The sequence below is a fragment of the Rana temporaria genome, chromosome 10 (genome assembly GCF_905171775.1).
Source record: "Rana temporaria chromosome 10, aRanTem1.1, whole genome shotgun sequence".
Classification (NCBI taxonomy): domain Eukaryota; kingdom Metazoa; phylum Chordata; class Amphibia; order Anura; family Ranidae; genus Rana; species Rana temporaria.
Genome location: NC_053498.1, coordinates 21,770,537 through 21,787,312, shown reverse-complemented (window position 1 = coordinate 21,787,312; position 16,776 = coordinate 21,770,537). Strand labels below are relative to the sequence as shown.

General features: G+C 42.2%; 1 protein-coding gene across 2 annotated transcripts in view; it reads left to right on the top strand.

The window, feature by feature from the left end:
- LOC120916411 (phospholipase A2 inhibitor subunit gamma B-like) overlaps positions 1-16,776 on the top strand; it is a 39,328-nt gene that overhangs the window by 19,618 nt on the left and 2,934 nt on the right. The window contains exons 3-5 of one of the 2 annotated variants that reach the window (XM_040327371.1): positions 6,735-6,896; positions 8,587-8,727; positions 12,001-12,128. In XM_040327371.1, coding sequence (XP_040183305.1) covers positions 6,735-6,896; positions 8,587-8,727; positions 12,001-12,128 — 431 coding nt within the window. Of the gene's footprint in view, positions 1-6,734; positions 6,897-8,586; positions 8,728-12,000; positions 12,677-16,776 lie in introns of those variants that run through there. The other variant, XM_040327370.1, reaches the window with a different exon arrangement.

Below are 16,776 nucleotides of genomic sequence, written 5' to 3'. Positions count from 1 at the left end.
TATAGCTTCCTTGGTTTGTAGTTGGTCCATTTAAGTTTTAGAAAAATTATATTTCTTTTTGAGTCTAGATTCAAAAAACATAAACCAAAGAAAAATAAATATTCAAAAGGATCAGCGTTGACCTTGATATAATATGTGTCTTCAAATTTATTACCTATATCTAATTACAAACACAGTCTCTCTTGTTTAGACAATGATTGGCAGCTCGGCCGCATTGCTTGTACCAAACATTGATTTGCTAGATGCAGAGCCATTGTTAACATTGCAGTAAATATTTTTAATATATAAAAATAAACAATGCTTACAAATGACAGTATTCATCTAGGCACTCTTTCATGTGTAAATCTCATGCCCCTGACAATGGATGACATAAAAGACACTTCCTAATGACCTCTGTACAACCAACACTTGAACAATACTTTGCCTGATCTGAATACACCATTCAAAAACTTGTCAATGAGGTACAGCATTGTTCACATCTCTATTTTGTGAGGTGTCCAAAAGCATTTGGATACCAAAATAACATTGTGGTACCCCATAGACAGAATAGCTTAAAAAGGGTGCAACCAACAGCCCAAACCCCCATCCCATGTGTCTACATTTTCCAGGCCTCTGCTGATCCCATTTTTAATTTCCTTACCTTCCTGTCTCTCGCTCCTCGTTTCTCACGCTCGCCTAATTACCGCGTAAGATGCGTAATCACGGCGTGCACCTTTTAAACACTCCGCGTATTTATTAAACCCCGCCCTCGTCACCTTTGCTAGGCCCTTAATCAATGATTTTAGGAAATATGGCGTTAACTGTGTATGTTCTGGATGCGCTCGAAGATTCTCCGCGTAACCGACGTAAACACGTTGTTTGCATTCTCTACACTCCGCGTATGTATTAAACGCCGCCCTCTTCTCCGCCCATGGCGTAAGAATTCATCTTTTCCACGCCCATAATCTCTGTGGGAAAGGAAAGATGGCGATGTCACACGAGCGGGCACGATGCTCTCATGCCACAAGTGAAGGGACAGAGGCAGGGACGTCCCGATCAAGGCCAAGAAGATACAAAGCCACTAATATGCGGTTCCAGGAAATGGTGGAGTTAGTTTACATCATGCGAAAGAAGGACTATGATGGTGAATTAGGGCCATACAAGACCCCTAACCGCCGAAAGGCACATATTATGGACAAGGTGGCGAGGAGAATGCAGAGGATGTTTGGGATCACCAGGTCCAAGGAACAGCTGAGGAAACGCTGGTCAGACTTAAAATTGAGGGAGCCACATCAGATGAAGAAAATACTTAAAATTCTGCGTAAAAGTAAGTAAATATATATTGGGGTTGGGGGGGGGTGGGTGATTGTCTGCAATAATGTGTTGCCATGTATATTTCACCATCTGCCTCCTTGGCCTGCTTGTAATTTTAAAGACATGTTGTCATTTTTTTTTTATGACATAAATACCTACATATTTACAAATAGTGTTCTTAGTAAACAACGTAACATCACATAGTTTCTCAGAAAGGCTCGGTTATTCCAGGAACAACACACCTGGACATGGCTCACTGGCCAAAAACTTTGTTTGTAAACATTGTGTAAAAGCTAGTTCTAGAAAATAAAATTATGAGAATGGGAAAGGCAAACAGGATTCATTCTAAAAACAGTGGTAATAAAGCAGATGTTTTCACATCTGCAATGCAGAGCACCTGTGTCTCCCCAAATCAAAAATGGGTTTTGGTAGGGTCTCCCAGAAATACTGTTTAGGGGGGACATCCATGTGTGTCACTTTGCTAAAAAGGGGCAGGATCAGAGCTTGCCATAGAAGTAATTCCAAAATGTAGGTTTGGTGAAAGATAAAAGTAACTAAATGAAAGCCTCTTCTAAGCAATGTGTGCGATGTATGCTCTCCAATATCTGTGTGCTGATGAGTCTACATTTTTTTTTGTTTATTTCAGGGGAAAGAAGTCGCCAGCATTTGGAGGAGGCAGAGAGGGCCAGACAAGGCCAAAATCTGCCATCTCAACATGTGGAGGAGGAGGAGGATGTGGAAGGAGAAGAGGATGTGGAAGGAGAAGAGGATGTGGAAGGAGAAGAGGATGTGGAAGGAGAAGAGGATGTGGAAGGAGAAGAGGATGTGGAAGGAGAGGAGGAAGGAAGAAAGGAGGAAGGAAGAGAGGAGGAAGAAGTAATTTTGGACTTAGAATTTATAGCAGATGAAGGGCAAGTGGCGGAAGAACAATTTGGCGAATTGAAAGAAGGTGGATTGATGGATGAAGGAGGAGTCCAAGATGATGGGGAAGTGGTGGAAGAAGGAGGAGTGATAGAAGATGATGGTGAGGTGGTGGAAGAAGGAGGAGTGATAGAAGATGTCGAAGAGGTTGAAAGGAGAAGCCCATCAGGTCAGTGTCACCCTAGCTTGATTAAAAAAAACATATGTAGATAGGCCTCATCGAAAAATAATTTTGTAAATGACCATTTTTTTTGTTTTTTTAGGGGAGGAGGATGGTGTGCCAATATTTTCACGTGCAAGTGCTGCTATAATTATTCAGCAGGTAATGGAGTGCAGCACTGAAATGCACAATATGCGTGAAAGGATGGTTGTCATGGAAGAGAATTTAACAAATGTCCTTTTGGAATGCAGCACGGAAATGGACAATATGCGGCAAAGAATGATGGTCATCGAATCTAATTTTAAAAATATTATTGACATGATGGGCCGTGTCAAAGACTGAAACACCCCCCGCCCATCCCCCGCCCCCACAAACATTTTTACTGTTTTAATAATGAATACGCCAAAATTTGAAGATACACACACAGTGTGCCAACATGTGCTATCTGCCATCACAGAATATCTAGTGTCTGTGCTTTGTGGGTCCAACCCCCTCCTCCATCCTCAAGTAGTTGAGAGGAAGGGTTTGCTCCCACAGAACACAGACATTGATCACCCATGATGTCAGATAGCACATGTGGCCATTTGTCTGTTGAACCAATGACATTTGGCGAGTTTGCACTGAATGTGTGTATCTTCAAATTTTGGCGTGTTCCAGTGTGAAAGCACACCATGACTGACTGCTGTTGTGAGTTTTTATATTTTTATAATTGTATTTTGTTACTTTTTGACCATGTTGAACATTTTTGGATACTATAAAGTTTAGACCATAAAGAATAAACACCGACAAAAAATTTAAAAGATATATATATAGAATTATAAATCTCTCTAATCACTGAATTTAGTGAAGTCGAGATTTGACTCCTAAATCTTAACAACACATTTTCTTATTGAAAAACACACCAAAAAAAATCAAAATTCTTAAAAAAATTTTGGTTTTTGTGCATAAAAAATATGCAGAAAATAAAAAATACTAAGGCGGTAAACACCCCACCAAGAATATTCTATATATATATATATATGTAAACAATAAATCTAACTATATTTGATAAACAAAAATGTGAACTTGTTAAAAAAGGTATAATCTGCATAATATTTTTGGTTGAATTACCTTAAAAAAAAAAAAAAAAAAAATATTTTGTAGACTCCTAAGTACAAAAGCAGGGAGTAATGAAAAAAATTTAAAATAATTTTTTGGGTCATGAACAAGCAAAAATTTAAAAACTTGACCTCAAAATGTACAAATGGAGTTGCTTCTTATTTCTAGACTCAATACCCTGTTTGTAGATGAGTGAATACTGTGCAAAATGTGGTCATTTACTAAAAGTGGAGAAATCAATTATGCATTAAAATTGAAAAAGTTAGTTAGAGAACCAGGAAGACAGATAAAACGAGAAAAAGCATTAATGACAAACAACTGTATAAAGTCCAATGGTCTAATTATTTTTTATTTGAGAGAATATTCCTTTCTTTGGGGGCCGAATTAGAAAGAAATATGATCTGGCATAGCAATGGCCCCCCGACCCATGAAGTACTCAACATATTTGTCGCGTACCTCACGAGCTGATTGGGGGGCCAAGCCAGCGCGACCAGTGTCCAGCCCGGGAAGGGGATCTGAGGGTAGTCTTGCCTCAGAACCGATGTCGGGTAGGTACGTCTGGGAGTGCCTGCGTAAAAAGTTGTGCAAAATGCAGCAGGCAAATACAACGGTGTCCAATTTATATTCCGCCAGATGTATCGATGTCCTGAACAGGCGGAACCGGTTGGTGAGTATCCCAAAGGCATTCTCGACTACCCTCCGAGCCCTGGCCAACCGAAAATTAAACACACTCCTCTCTGAGGTGAGGGTCCTCTGGGGAAAAGGCCGCATGAGGTGAGGACCAAGCCCGAAAGCCTCGTCCGCTAGGAACACAAACGGAAGTCCTTCCACATTATCTTCATCTGGTGGCAATGCCAGACCACCAGCTTGGAGACGATCATAGAAATCAGTCCGTGCGAACACTCCCCCATCAGACATCCGGCCGTTCTTCCCCACGTCCACATATAGAAACTCATACTGTGCCGACACCACCGCCATCAACACAATACTATGATAACCCTTGTAATTATAATAGTAGGACCCCGAGTGGGGTGGGGGCACAATGCGGACGTGTTTCCCATCTATTGCTCCACCGCAGTTAGGAAAATCCCACCGCTGGGCAAATTGGGAAGCCACAGACTGCCATTCCTGTGGTGTGGAGGGTAGCTGTGGGGACAAACAAAAAAAGAGATTTAGTACTTTGGAATCAAAACATCCTACAAGCATCCTTGTGACACTTCAAAGTATTAAAATTGCATAAGAAAAATTTGCATGGAGAATTTGGGAAATGAAATATATAGGGCCACTTCATTAAGAGACTCCACAGCCCTCTGATGGGGACAATAAAAGTTTGAAGGGGGGGGGGGGACACAAAAACCAAAAAGTCCTGTTTTAAAAAATGGCAAGGTGGGTTTGTCCCTAGGATAGCATGCTGGACAGGTTAATATTGGGTAAGGGACAAATATGCAGGTAGGCCAAGAAAAAAACATGTAAAGCTGATATCAACATGCATAGGGAGAAAAGGGAACGTTAGTTAAACACACAGCATATCTGGGAAATTAAAAATTAAGTTAGTTAGCAACATTATTACAGCCAGGAAACTTACCTTAATATACTCCTCATGCATAACTTTGATGATGGCAGCACACGTGTCCGGTATGATGACCCCAAGCGCCTGCGGAGAGATGCCTGTCGAGAACTTGAGGTCCTGCAGGCTCCTCCCAGTCGCCAGGTACCGCAACGTGGCAATAAGCCTCTGCTCGGCCGTGATGGCTTGGCGCATCACAGTGTCCTGCCTCGTGATATAGGGGGACAGAAGATCCAGCAGACGGTTGAATACGGGGTCCGTCATGCGGAGAAAATTCCTAAAGTCATTAGGATTATTCTCCTGGAGTTCCCTAAGCAGAGGCATATGTGAGAACTGGTCACGCTGGCGCAACCAATTCTTGGTCCAGAAACGCCTCCGCCCCCTGTTTCTGGCCAAAGTACTGGACAAATGAACATATCCAGCAGCCATCCCATAAACAGCACCAACTCGCGAAAATTGACGCTGCTGCTCCATCATGGCTTCAAACCGGCCGGCTGGTCAGTCAAGAACACACTGAAACAGAAAGCACTCGCAAATCCAGCACTACCTGCGACAAACGCGTGACAAACAGATACGAGCGCACAGGATGCAACTGCTAAAGCAGAAACAACCTGCTTGCCTATAGCCGAATGACAACTACGTTACCGCAAGCACACGCACTGAACCCGTGAATACACGCTGTCAAAGCCTGGAGACCGAGAAGCGCGAATCAGCTCTAACCAAACCTTCACTAACACGAGCAAACCCGTAACTAGCAAAAGAGGAACAGAGGGCGGCGCCATTAACTTTGGTCTTCCCCTTTATAGTGACGTCGTACGTAGTTTACGTGCACGCGTTCCGGTACGACGGGAATTTGGTCCGCTGGTGTGTACACGCCAGCGGAACAAAACACAAATCAGCCTTGTACGCCGGAAACTGTCGGGCAGACAGTTTCCAGCGCACAGATCCGGTCGTGAGTACAAGGCCTCAAGGGTAAACACAGGTCTTCTTCACGCACACAATAGATCAATTACCCTTTAGAATAGAGAGCTGGCTGGTGGTGGGACATTAGCACTTCAACAGTCTGTTATGCAGAGGAATGAGTCACTTGAGTCCACATGAAATCACCTTCTACACATAACACACAGACATTAAAATAGCAGGGAGAGAATTAAACTGAAGCATATAGGCAATTGCATAAAAGTCCTTCACAATGATGAAGGATGAGGACAGATGATGATGATGATGATGATGATGATAAATGATGAGGACAGATGATGATGATGATGAATCATGAGGACAGATGATGATGATGATGATAAATGATGAGGACAGATGATGATGATGAATGATGAGGACAGATGATGATGATGAATGGTGAGGACAGATGATGATGATGATGATGATGAATGATGAGGACAGATGATGATGATGATGATAAATGATGAGGACAGATGATGATGATGAATGATGAGGACAGATGATGATGATGAATGATGAGGACAGATGATGATGATGAATGATGAGGACAGATGATGATGATGAATGGTGAGGACAGATGATGATGATGAATGATGAGGACAGATGATGATGATGAGGACATATGATGATGATGAATGATGAGGACAGATGATGATGATGGTGAATGGTGATAAAGGAAAGGTGTACAATAAGTTGTTTTATTTATCCCTTTGTGTTTTGTAAATACTTTTTTAGTTGAGATTTTTACAACAACATCAACAACTCACGCACTGACGAGAGGATGTGGACAAATATCGGAGTGCAACCAGCAGAAGACGTTGAGTAATCAGGCCATGACCGTCAATATCAACACTGGATGCTGCAATGCAGATAACTGTAATACTACAGAACCCACAGGCAAGTATCCATGGAAGTGTTATTAAACCCAACTACACAACACAGCCAATGTTATATAAAGAGAGATTTACTTCTGGGAAATAGACTGCTCACTATGCAAGGGAAGCTGCACTTTGCAAGGGGATTTTCCCCAGAGCCTAATGAATGCAGTAAAGCTTTGCTGACTTCAATGGCTCCTATTACTAGCCTTCTATCACCAGCCTCCTATCACTAGCCTCCTATCACTAGCCTCCTATCACCAGCCTCCTATCACCAGCCTCCTATCACTAGCCTCCTATCACTAGCCTCCTATCACCAGCCTCCTATCACTAGCCTCCTATCACCAGCCTCCTATCACTAGCCTCCTATCACCAGCCTCCTATCACCAGCCTCCTATCACCAGCCTCCTATCACTAGCCTCCTATCACCAGCCTCCTATCACCAGCCTCCTATCACTAGCCTCCTATCATCAGCCTCCTATCACTAGCCTCCTATCACTACCTGATACGCCGGCGTACTTTAAAATTTCCCGCGTCGTATCCTCAAACCAAGATACGACGGCATCTGGGTTCGATCCGACAGGCGTACGGCTTCGTATGCCTTCGGATCGTAGATGCAATACTTCGGCGTGCGCTGAGTGGAGTTTGCGTCGTTTTCCGTGTCGGGTATGCTAATTAGCTTTTTCAGACGATCCACGAACTTACGGGCGGCCAGCGTATAGTTAAAGCTGGTATTTTGCGGCGTATAGATAGACATGCCATGTTAAGTATGGCCGTTGTTCCCGCGTCTAAATTAGAATTTTTTTTTTTTTGCGTAAGTCGTCCGTGAATAGGGATAGACGTAATTCACGTCTAAGTTAAAAAAATGACGTTGTTGCGACGTCATTTAGCGCATTGCACAGCGGGAAATTTAGGGACGGTGCATGCGCAGTTCATTCGGCGCGGGGACGCGCTTCATTTAAATGAAACACGCCCCCCTACTCGCCGATTTGAATTACGCGCCGAGAGATACACTACGCCACAGTAACTTACGGCGTGAATTCTTTGTGGATTCAAAGAATTAAAAAGCAAGTTACAGCGGCGTAGCGTATCTCACATACGCTGCGCCAATCTAATTGTATGTGGATCTGGCCCCTAATGTCTGACTTTTGAGGCAGAAAAAGGGACTGAGGACAGATTCAGAACAATTGAACAGGAATCGCTCTGTACAGATCTACCCATTCATTTATAAACTGAAACATAGTAAACAGTTTATTATGCCTCAGCTATGAATGAATGATTAAAAAAAAAAAAAAAAATGGGTACCGATCACTGACTTAATTAAGACAAGGAAGAGGATGGTAAATTACACATTTACCGACCCCTTCCCCGCTCTCCACCCTGACAGATCCCCTGCAACAGCTATAATACGCATACGTAAGTCGCGCCCGCACATGATTAAAATTAATAAGAATAATAAAAAACGAATAACAATACTGGGAATGCTTGGCGAGCATTCCCACTAATAATAATAATAAAAAATACATGGTACAGCAGGTACATATAAGCTATATGAAGTTCTGAACACTTTAAGGTAGCCATCACATGTAATGTAAGGAATGGTAAGCTGCAATATATTAAAAAAAAAAATTGGGGTTTATTACTATTTTACTTATATTGTACAGTAATCTGTCTTTTTATTTAATCAGTTTCTTTTGATTTTATCCTTTTAGCAACAATTAATACGCAACCAAATGGACTGGAATGTCCTTCATGCTTCCAATTGCAAGCTGCAACTTGTGTGCCAACCAGTAAAGTGGCATGCACAGGGGCTGAGACCCGATGTACCACCTACTCAATGACTTCCGATTCAGGTAATTCTAAATGTATTAGCAGTAGTGATGGGCGAATCTGGTTGGGTTCAATTCGAGGACACATTTGGCGAGCACCAACCTCACTGAAGTCAATGGGAGGTGAATGTTGAAAATTAATTCTCTCTCAATCTTCAAAGCTAAGTGGCAAGGGATTGTTGAACAAAGGGTACGGGAGCCGGGCACTGCCAGGATAGACTAAGAGTATGAAAAAAAAAAATGAAAAGAAAAACACCAATCGGCATGGAGCAGCTATTTTAACCACTTTAGCCCCGGAAGATTTGGCTGCTGAATGACCAGGCCATTTTTTGCAATATGGCACTGCGTCGGTTTAACTGACAATTGCGCGGTCGTGCGACGCTGTAACAAACAAAATTGACAGATTTTTTTCCCCACAAATAGAGCTTTCTTTTGGTGGTATTTGTTCACCTCTGCGGTTTTTATTTTTTGTTCTATAAACAAAAAAACTGCGACAATTTAGAAAAATACACCGGGCTAGATTCGGGTAGGGGCGCGCATTTTAACGACGGCGCAGCGTATCGTATTTACGCTACGCCGCCGCATTCACAAAGCACTTGCTCCGTAAGTTGCGGCGGCGTAGCGTAAATGGGGCCGGCGTAAGCGCACGTAATTCAAATGTGGAAGGGGGCGTGTTTTATGTTAATGTGTGATGACCTGACGCGGGAACGACGTCCATACCTAACATTGCGTGCGCCTCATAGAAGCAGGAGCAACGTTAAACCGAAAAAGCCTTACGCAAACGACGTAAAAAACTACCGCCGGGCGCACGTACGTTTGTGAATCGGCGTAACTAGGTAATTTGCATACTCCACGCCGAAAACAACGGAAGCGCCCCTAGCGGCCAGCGTAAAAATGCACACAATTATACGCCGCCGCATTCAAGTTACGTCGGCGGAGGAAGCCTATTTTTTCTACGTATCTGCCTTGGGTGAATCGGTGTAAAGATACGCCAGCGCAGATTTGAAATCGTAACTGCTATCTGAATCTAGCCCACCATATTTTGTACTTTTTGCTATAATAAATATCACCATTTTAAAAATATTTTTTTTTTCCTCGGTTTAGGCCGATACGTATTCTACATATTTTTGGTAATAAAAATCGCAATAAGCGTATATTGATTGGTTTGCGCAAAAGTTATAGCGTCTACAAAATAGCGGATAGATGGCATTTTTATTATTCTAATTCTTTTTACTAGTAATTGCGGTGATCTACGATTTTTATCAGGACTGTGACGTTATGGCGGACAGTCTTTGACAGACGTGACATGACAGACTTTTGACCATTGACATTCATACAGCGATCGGTGCTATAAAGCACCGATTACTATGTAAATGTCACTGGCAGGGAAGGGGTTAAACCTAGGGGGCAATCAAGGGGTTAACTGTGTTCCCTAGTGTGTGTTCTAACTGAAGGGAGATGGGACTGCCTTTTTTTGCTCTATAAACAAAAAAAGACCGTCAGTTTTGGAAAAAAATAAAAATAAATGTTTACCTTCTGCTATAAAACATATGCAAGAAAAAAATGTAATCCGCCCGCCGCCCTACACAGTTAGAAACACTTGCAGGGAACACATTTAACCCTTTTATTGCCCTTTCCCTGACAGTGTCATTTATATAGTGATCAGTGCATTTTTTTATTATTGGTGTCACTGGTCCCCAAAAAGTGTCACTTAGGGTCAGATTTGTCCGCCGCAATGTCGCAGTCCTGCTAAAAACTGCAGACCGCTGCCATTACCAGTAAAAACAATAGAAACTATATAAAATCCCTAAATACTTCCCATAGTTTGTAGACGCTATAACTTTTGCGCAAACCAATCAATATACACTTATTGGGATTTTTTTTACCGAAAATATGTAGAAGAATATTGGCCCAAATGGATGAAGAATAATTATAATGAATAGCAACAAATTTAGTTAAAATCCGTAAAAATGTATTCTGGCTTTTCGTTTTCCAACAAATTCTAACTTTTCAGAACAATTAGAAATTTTGGTCGGTCGAAAAGCTGATTGTTAAAGCGGAGGTCCGCCTAAAAAAAAAAAAAAATGAAAAGCCTGCAGCTACAAATACTGCAGCTGCTGACTTTTAATACATGGACACTTACCTGTCGGCACCCGAAACCGATCAGTCAGTCGGATACTGCCGCCGCCATCCTTGATGAGGGAATCAGGATGTGAAGCCTTGCAGCTTTACTTCCTGGTTCCCCTCTGCACACGCGCGAGTCGTGCTGCGCATCCTCACTGGTCCCTGCTGTATTCTGGGACCTGTGTGTCTCCCAGAAGACAGCGGGGGAGGACAATGTAGGCGCAGGAAGTGGCATAGGTCACCTCAGTGATTACCGAGGTGATCTATGCCCGGAAGTGGGAGAAAATACCTGTATTACACAGATATCTGCTCCCTCCTCCCCCCTGAAAGGTGCCAAATGTGACACCAGAGGGGGGGGAGGATTCCAAAAAAAGGAAGTTCCATTTTTGGGTGGAACTCCACTTTAAGCAGCGGAGCGGGAAGCCGGCTACCCGCGTCCATGAGTGGCTTCCCCACTGACAGATGAATATAAAGATAAAGAATGCCCAGCAATAGAATAAAAATAAAAGTGTAGACCTCCCCCCCCCAGTCCATTCCAGGCCCTTCAGGTCTCGTATGGATTTTAATAGGAACCCCACGCCACAATAAAAAAAACGGCCTGGGGTCCTCCCAAAATCCATACAAGACCCTTGTCAGATCTTGCAGCCTGGCAGGTCAGGAAAGGGAAAGTGAGCGAGCACCCCCCCCTTGAACGATACCAGGTCACATGCCCTCAACATGGGGGGGTGGGTGTTTTGGGGTGGAGGGGACCATGTTTATGGGGACAAGGGCCTCTTCCCGACAACCCTGGGCTGTGGTTGTGGGGGTTTGCGGGCAGGAAGCTTAGCGGAATCTGGAAGCACCCTCTAACAAGTAGTCGCTCAGACCCCCCCCCCCCCCATGTGAATGGGTATCGGACCAACCGGAATTCTAATCATTCTGAAAAGTTGGAATTAGTTACAAAATGAATAATTGAAACAAATTTTAAGGAACATTTAACGAAACAAATTCTGAAACCAAACTAAACTAATTCCGTAACGAAACGAGACTGAACACATTTTTCTGCTCTGCACATGTCTACTTTGAACTCGTATGACAAGTTCATGACAGTGTGAACCAGGGCTTAATGTAAAAAATAAGTAAAGAAGTTGGCTTGAAAAAATCCATTTCCTAATTTTGTGTTCCTTTCTGCAGTGCCTTCAAAAGCCTTCCTGGCCATGGAAGGATGTGCCACGGAAAACCTCTGCGCAAACTACAATGGGACCACTTCGACCAGCACTCTGGGGGCGATCAGGATAAATATCACATGTGACAAAGCCACTGTCAGTCCTACCACCACTACCATTACAACTTCCAAACATACTAGCAGTCCAGTAGAGACAAAGCAAACAGAAACCACTAAGTCCCTACTAGCAGCTAGCACTAGCCATGCGGAAACTACTAAGCCACTGACAACTAGCCCTCATGAGACAAAGCAAACAGAGACCACTAAGTCCCCACTAGCCACCAGCACTAGCCATAAGGAAACTACTAAGTCACTGACAACTAGCCCTCATGAGACCAGTAAACATTTCAACACTGAGTTAATCACTAGGAGTACAGCAGCTAACAAGCACACAAGTGATGTACCCAACAGCTATGTCACCACAGACATTGCCAATCCAACGCCAAATAATTCCAATTCCAATTCCACCCATTATACGACCCGTATTACTTTCACGCCCACTGCCATTTATACGATCACTCACGAAATAGCTGCTACCACAAAATGTGTTTGTAATGGATGCCCAACTCATTACTCCACCTTTTCTATCAGCTTAGTTGTCATTATGACCTTGAAAAAAATTATAAATTAAAAAGTGTAAGTCTTTTCCTGGCACTTCAAAAATAATTTTTTCATACCAAGCTTGATAACTTTTATATAACTTAAATAAGTTTAAATAATGCATAATTTTTAACAAGAGTAGATGCTTGCGGTTGTTTTTACTAATAGTTTATATTTTTGGTATATCAAAAAGGGGCATGCGCTTCATTAGGGGTGCTGCCCCTCTAATCCATGCAGCCCTGTTCACATGTAGGGCGCCAGACACATGGATTTCAATGGGGTTTTTTTCTTTTTTGGAGCACATGATTAGACCCTGAGACTTTAATTGGCTTAAAAAAAGGGTGGGATCAGGGCGCAGAGCACTGCGCCCTGAGCCTATCCAGTTATGTGACATTAGCAAATGAATATTCGCTAATGTCTTCCCGCTTCTCCTCCCGAACAATCAGGAAGTCTTAGGACTCCTGGCCAATCAGGTCTCAGGAGCCACTTCCTGTTCGGCCGGGAGGATAAGCAACAGCCTGGCTCTTCCCTCAGCAAGCTGCAGAAGGTGGAGGGGCAATGGGGCAGCTTCGAGGGGGACAGGTTTGTTTGCCTGCTCCCCCCAAAATATTGAGCACTGGACACCACTAATATCAAATAACTAGTGCTCTCAAGGCCAGGACAAGGAGTGGGCAGGAGGGACAGTGGCCATGGATGCAGAAAGGTCTCAGAGGCAAGGGGGAGCACCATGCATCCAGCCATGATCCCCTGACCTCACCCACACTCTAGATCAGCGGCTGGAAACCGGTGGTGTGTTTCATGCCTGCTATGCAGCTACTGCTGTCACACCACTTTCCAACAGAGCCTACTCTCTGCCCAGCTACCTAAAACCGTCACAAAAGGCGCAGCGTGCCAGTGCAGCCACCTTGAAGCTGTTATAAAGCATGGGATGGGCCAAACAAGCACAGTGCACACTCCTTGCCAACCATGGGCATCAGGAGCAAGGGAACGGAGAATGGGCACAGGGTGGTACTTTTATCCTACTACATGCATCATTAGCTGGAAATGGGGTGCAATTCTGCATCCTTGTCCTGGACTTGTTTTGAGTGCACTTTTAGTAAAAATTTTAGTAAGCCACACTTGCTAGTGGGGTGGGTCAGTCTTTAACTAACCTAGAATCCTCCCTGTCGTCATTTCTGCCTAGCTGCTGTTACTAATAAATACGCATTTGTCCTCTAAGGGCTGGTTCACAGTAAAATGTGGGTGTTCGAAGGCAAATGTGCTTGGGCATTTCCGCATGTTATGGTTTTGATGGCATATTACTTTCAATTGGCTGCCAAATAAATGGGAACAAGGATAAAGTAGTGCTGGCACTACTTTTACAAATCGCGATGCACCAAACTGCATGGTATTGCGGTAGTATGCAGTTTGGTGGCCGCAAAATGAATGTGCCACATTTGCTAGAAGCATTGGGGCTTCTGTTAACAAATAATGGTGCCCATGTGTCAGGCAAGGGCAGTATATTCCCATATAGTGTGGGATAGACATGTGCAGAATGAAAAAATGTGTTTTGTTTCGATCGCTTATTTAAATGAAATCGTTTACTTAAAGCGGTAGTTCACCCTCCTTTCCATCATTAGACCATTAAATTTGGCATCGTAGCGCGAGCTACGGTATGCCGGTCTTAAATTTTTAATCCCCGTACTCACTGTGGTATCGATGATTGAAGAATCCGACTCCCGCGGGGAATGGGCGTGCCTATGGAGAGGGAAGATGATTGACGGCCGGCTCTGGCACGTCACGCTCCCCGAAGACAGCCGGAGTAGGTCTCGGCTATTCACGACGCCTGCGCACAGGCTATGCGCAGGCGCCGTGAATAGCCAAGCCTATTTCGGCTATTTCCGGAGAAGCGTGACGTGCCAGGGCCGGCCGTCAATCACCTTCTCTCACCATAGGAACGCCCATTCCCCGGATTTTTCAATCATCGATAGCACAGTGAGTACGGGCATAAAAAATGTAAGACCGGCATACCGTAGCTCGCGCTACGATGCCGAATTTAATGGTCTAATAAAAAAAAACTTTTTTTTTTTTTTTAACAGGGTGAACCCCCGCTTTAAATTTGTTTAATTCGTTTTCAAAATTCATTTTGTTTATTCGTTTTCAAATCGATTCTAATTTTTCTAATTCGACTTTGGATTTATTCGGAAATTTCTTGATTCAATTTCGAATAGTTTTCAAATAAAAAATGTTTTATTAGAATAGTTTTCCGATTTCTAAAGAAAAGGAAATATAATAGAAAATAAAGGAATAGAATAGAAAAAAAAAAATATATATATATATATATATATATATATTTCTATGCTATGCCCTTATTTTCTATTCTATTTTATTTTCTGGGAATTGAAAAACTATTCAAATTCTATGGGCCAGATCCACAAAGAAATTACGCCGGCGTATCTATTGATACGCCGCGTAATTTCAAAGTTCCCGTGTCGTATCTTTGTTTTGTATCCTCAAAACAAGATACGACGGAATGAGGAATCGATCCGGCAGACGTACGTCTTAGTACGCCGTCGGATCGTAGGTGTATATTTACGCTGGCCGCTAGGTGGCGTTTCCGTCGAATTCCGCGTCAAGTATGCAAATTAGCTAGATACGGCGATCCACGAACATACGTCCGGGCGGCGCATTTTTTTACGTTGTTTGCTTTCGGCTTTTTCCGGCGTATAGTTAAAGCTGCTATATGGTGGCGTACTATGTTAAGTATGGCCGTCGTTCCCGCGTCGAAATTTGAATTTTTTACGTTGTTTGCGTAAGTCGCTCGCGAATAGGGATTTGCGTAGAATGACGTCACCGTCGTAAGCATTGGCTTGTTCCGGTTTAATCTTAGATATGCTACTCCCGACGGAAATATGCGCCGATGTACGTGGATCTGCCCCTAAATGTTTTTGAATTTGAATTTTAAAACTATTCTAATTCAAAAACTATATGAAAACAATTTGAATTCGAATTTCGTTCAATTTTTTTTCTCATTATTTCAGAATTATTTAATTTCTGTACTATTCTAATTTGGAAATTCTAATTTGAATACATCCGAATTTCCGAAAACCGAAAATTTGTCTGAATTTGAATTCTGAACGAAATGAACAGCACATGTCTAGTGTCATGACACATGTCTAGCACATGAAACAATGATCTCCCACACTGTGTTTCGGTGTAAACGGGTCATAAAATATTTTTATTGCAATCATTTATTATTATATTTCCATTTAAAAGTAGCAAAAAAGCAATGAACAAATTATTGTGATTGGCCAAATCTTGTTATATTATTTTTTTTTTAAATTTTATACAATTGCCTCATGTTTCTCCTACCCTTTATTATCACAATATTTTTATGCTTATATTTATTTTAAATCTCTTTATGATATTTAAAAAAGGATCTTCTATTCTTTTAATTTGACCTATTTAAATATCTAAAATCCAGCACCTTAGTGTATAATGCCACCCTGCGAACAAGTTTACATCAAATGGTTTATTTTCTGGTGTATATTTTGTAGAATGTTAATAAAAAAATGAACTAATATAGAGGTGTTGGTTTTTGGGACTTTGTGTACTGATCAACAAATATTTACATATCAATAAAAAGTATGCACTTTTTTTTCTAGTTTGACTAGGTGCTGTTGACTCAAATTATTAGATTTTTTTTAAATCCACACAGGTATTTTAAGATAATATACAATACAATTTAAAAATATGAAGCACATGCATTTTTTTTGCCAGATTATTATTTATTTTTACGATTCTTTTTTTTTTTGTTTCTTTTTTTATTTTTTTTTTACGATTTAAATTTAGAATTACATTGACCTATTTAAAATTTTGCACTTATTATTTTTATTATACAGGATTTATATAGTGCCAACAGTTTGCGCAGAGCTTTATAATGCACTACACCGACAGTATAATTCAAAACAAGAGGGTTAAGCCTCGTACACACGACCGGTTTCCCATCGGGAAAACTGCCATGCAAGCTTTTGGCCAGGAAAACCTGCCGTGTGTATGCTCCATTGAATTTTTTCCGACAGGAAAACTGCCGGAAAAAAAAAGAGAACTAGCTCTATTTTTTTCCCGCCGGGATTCCCGCCGGGTTTTTAACCCGCCAGTTTTCC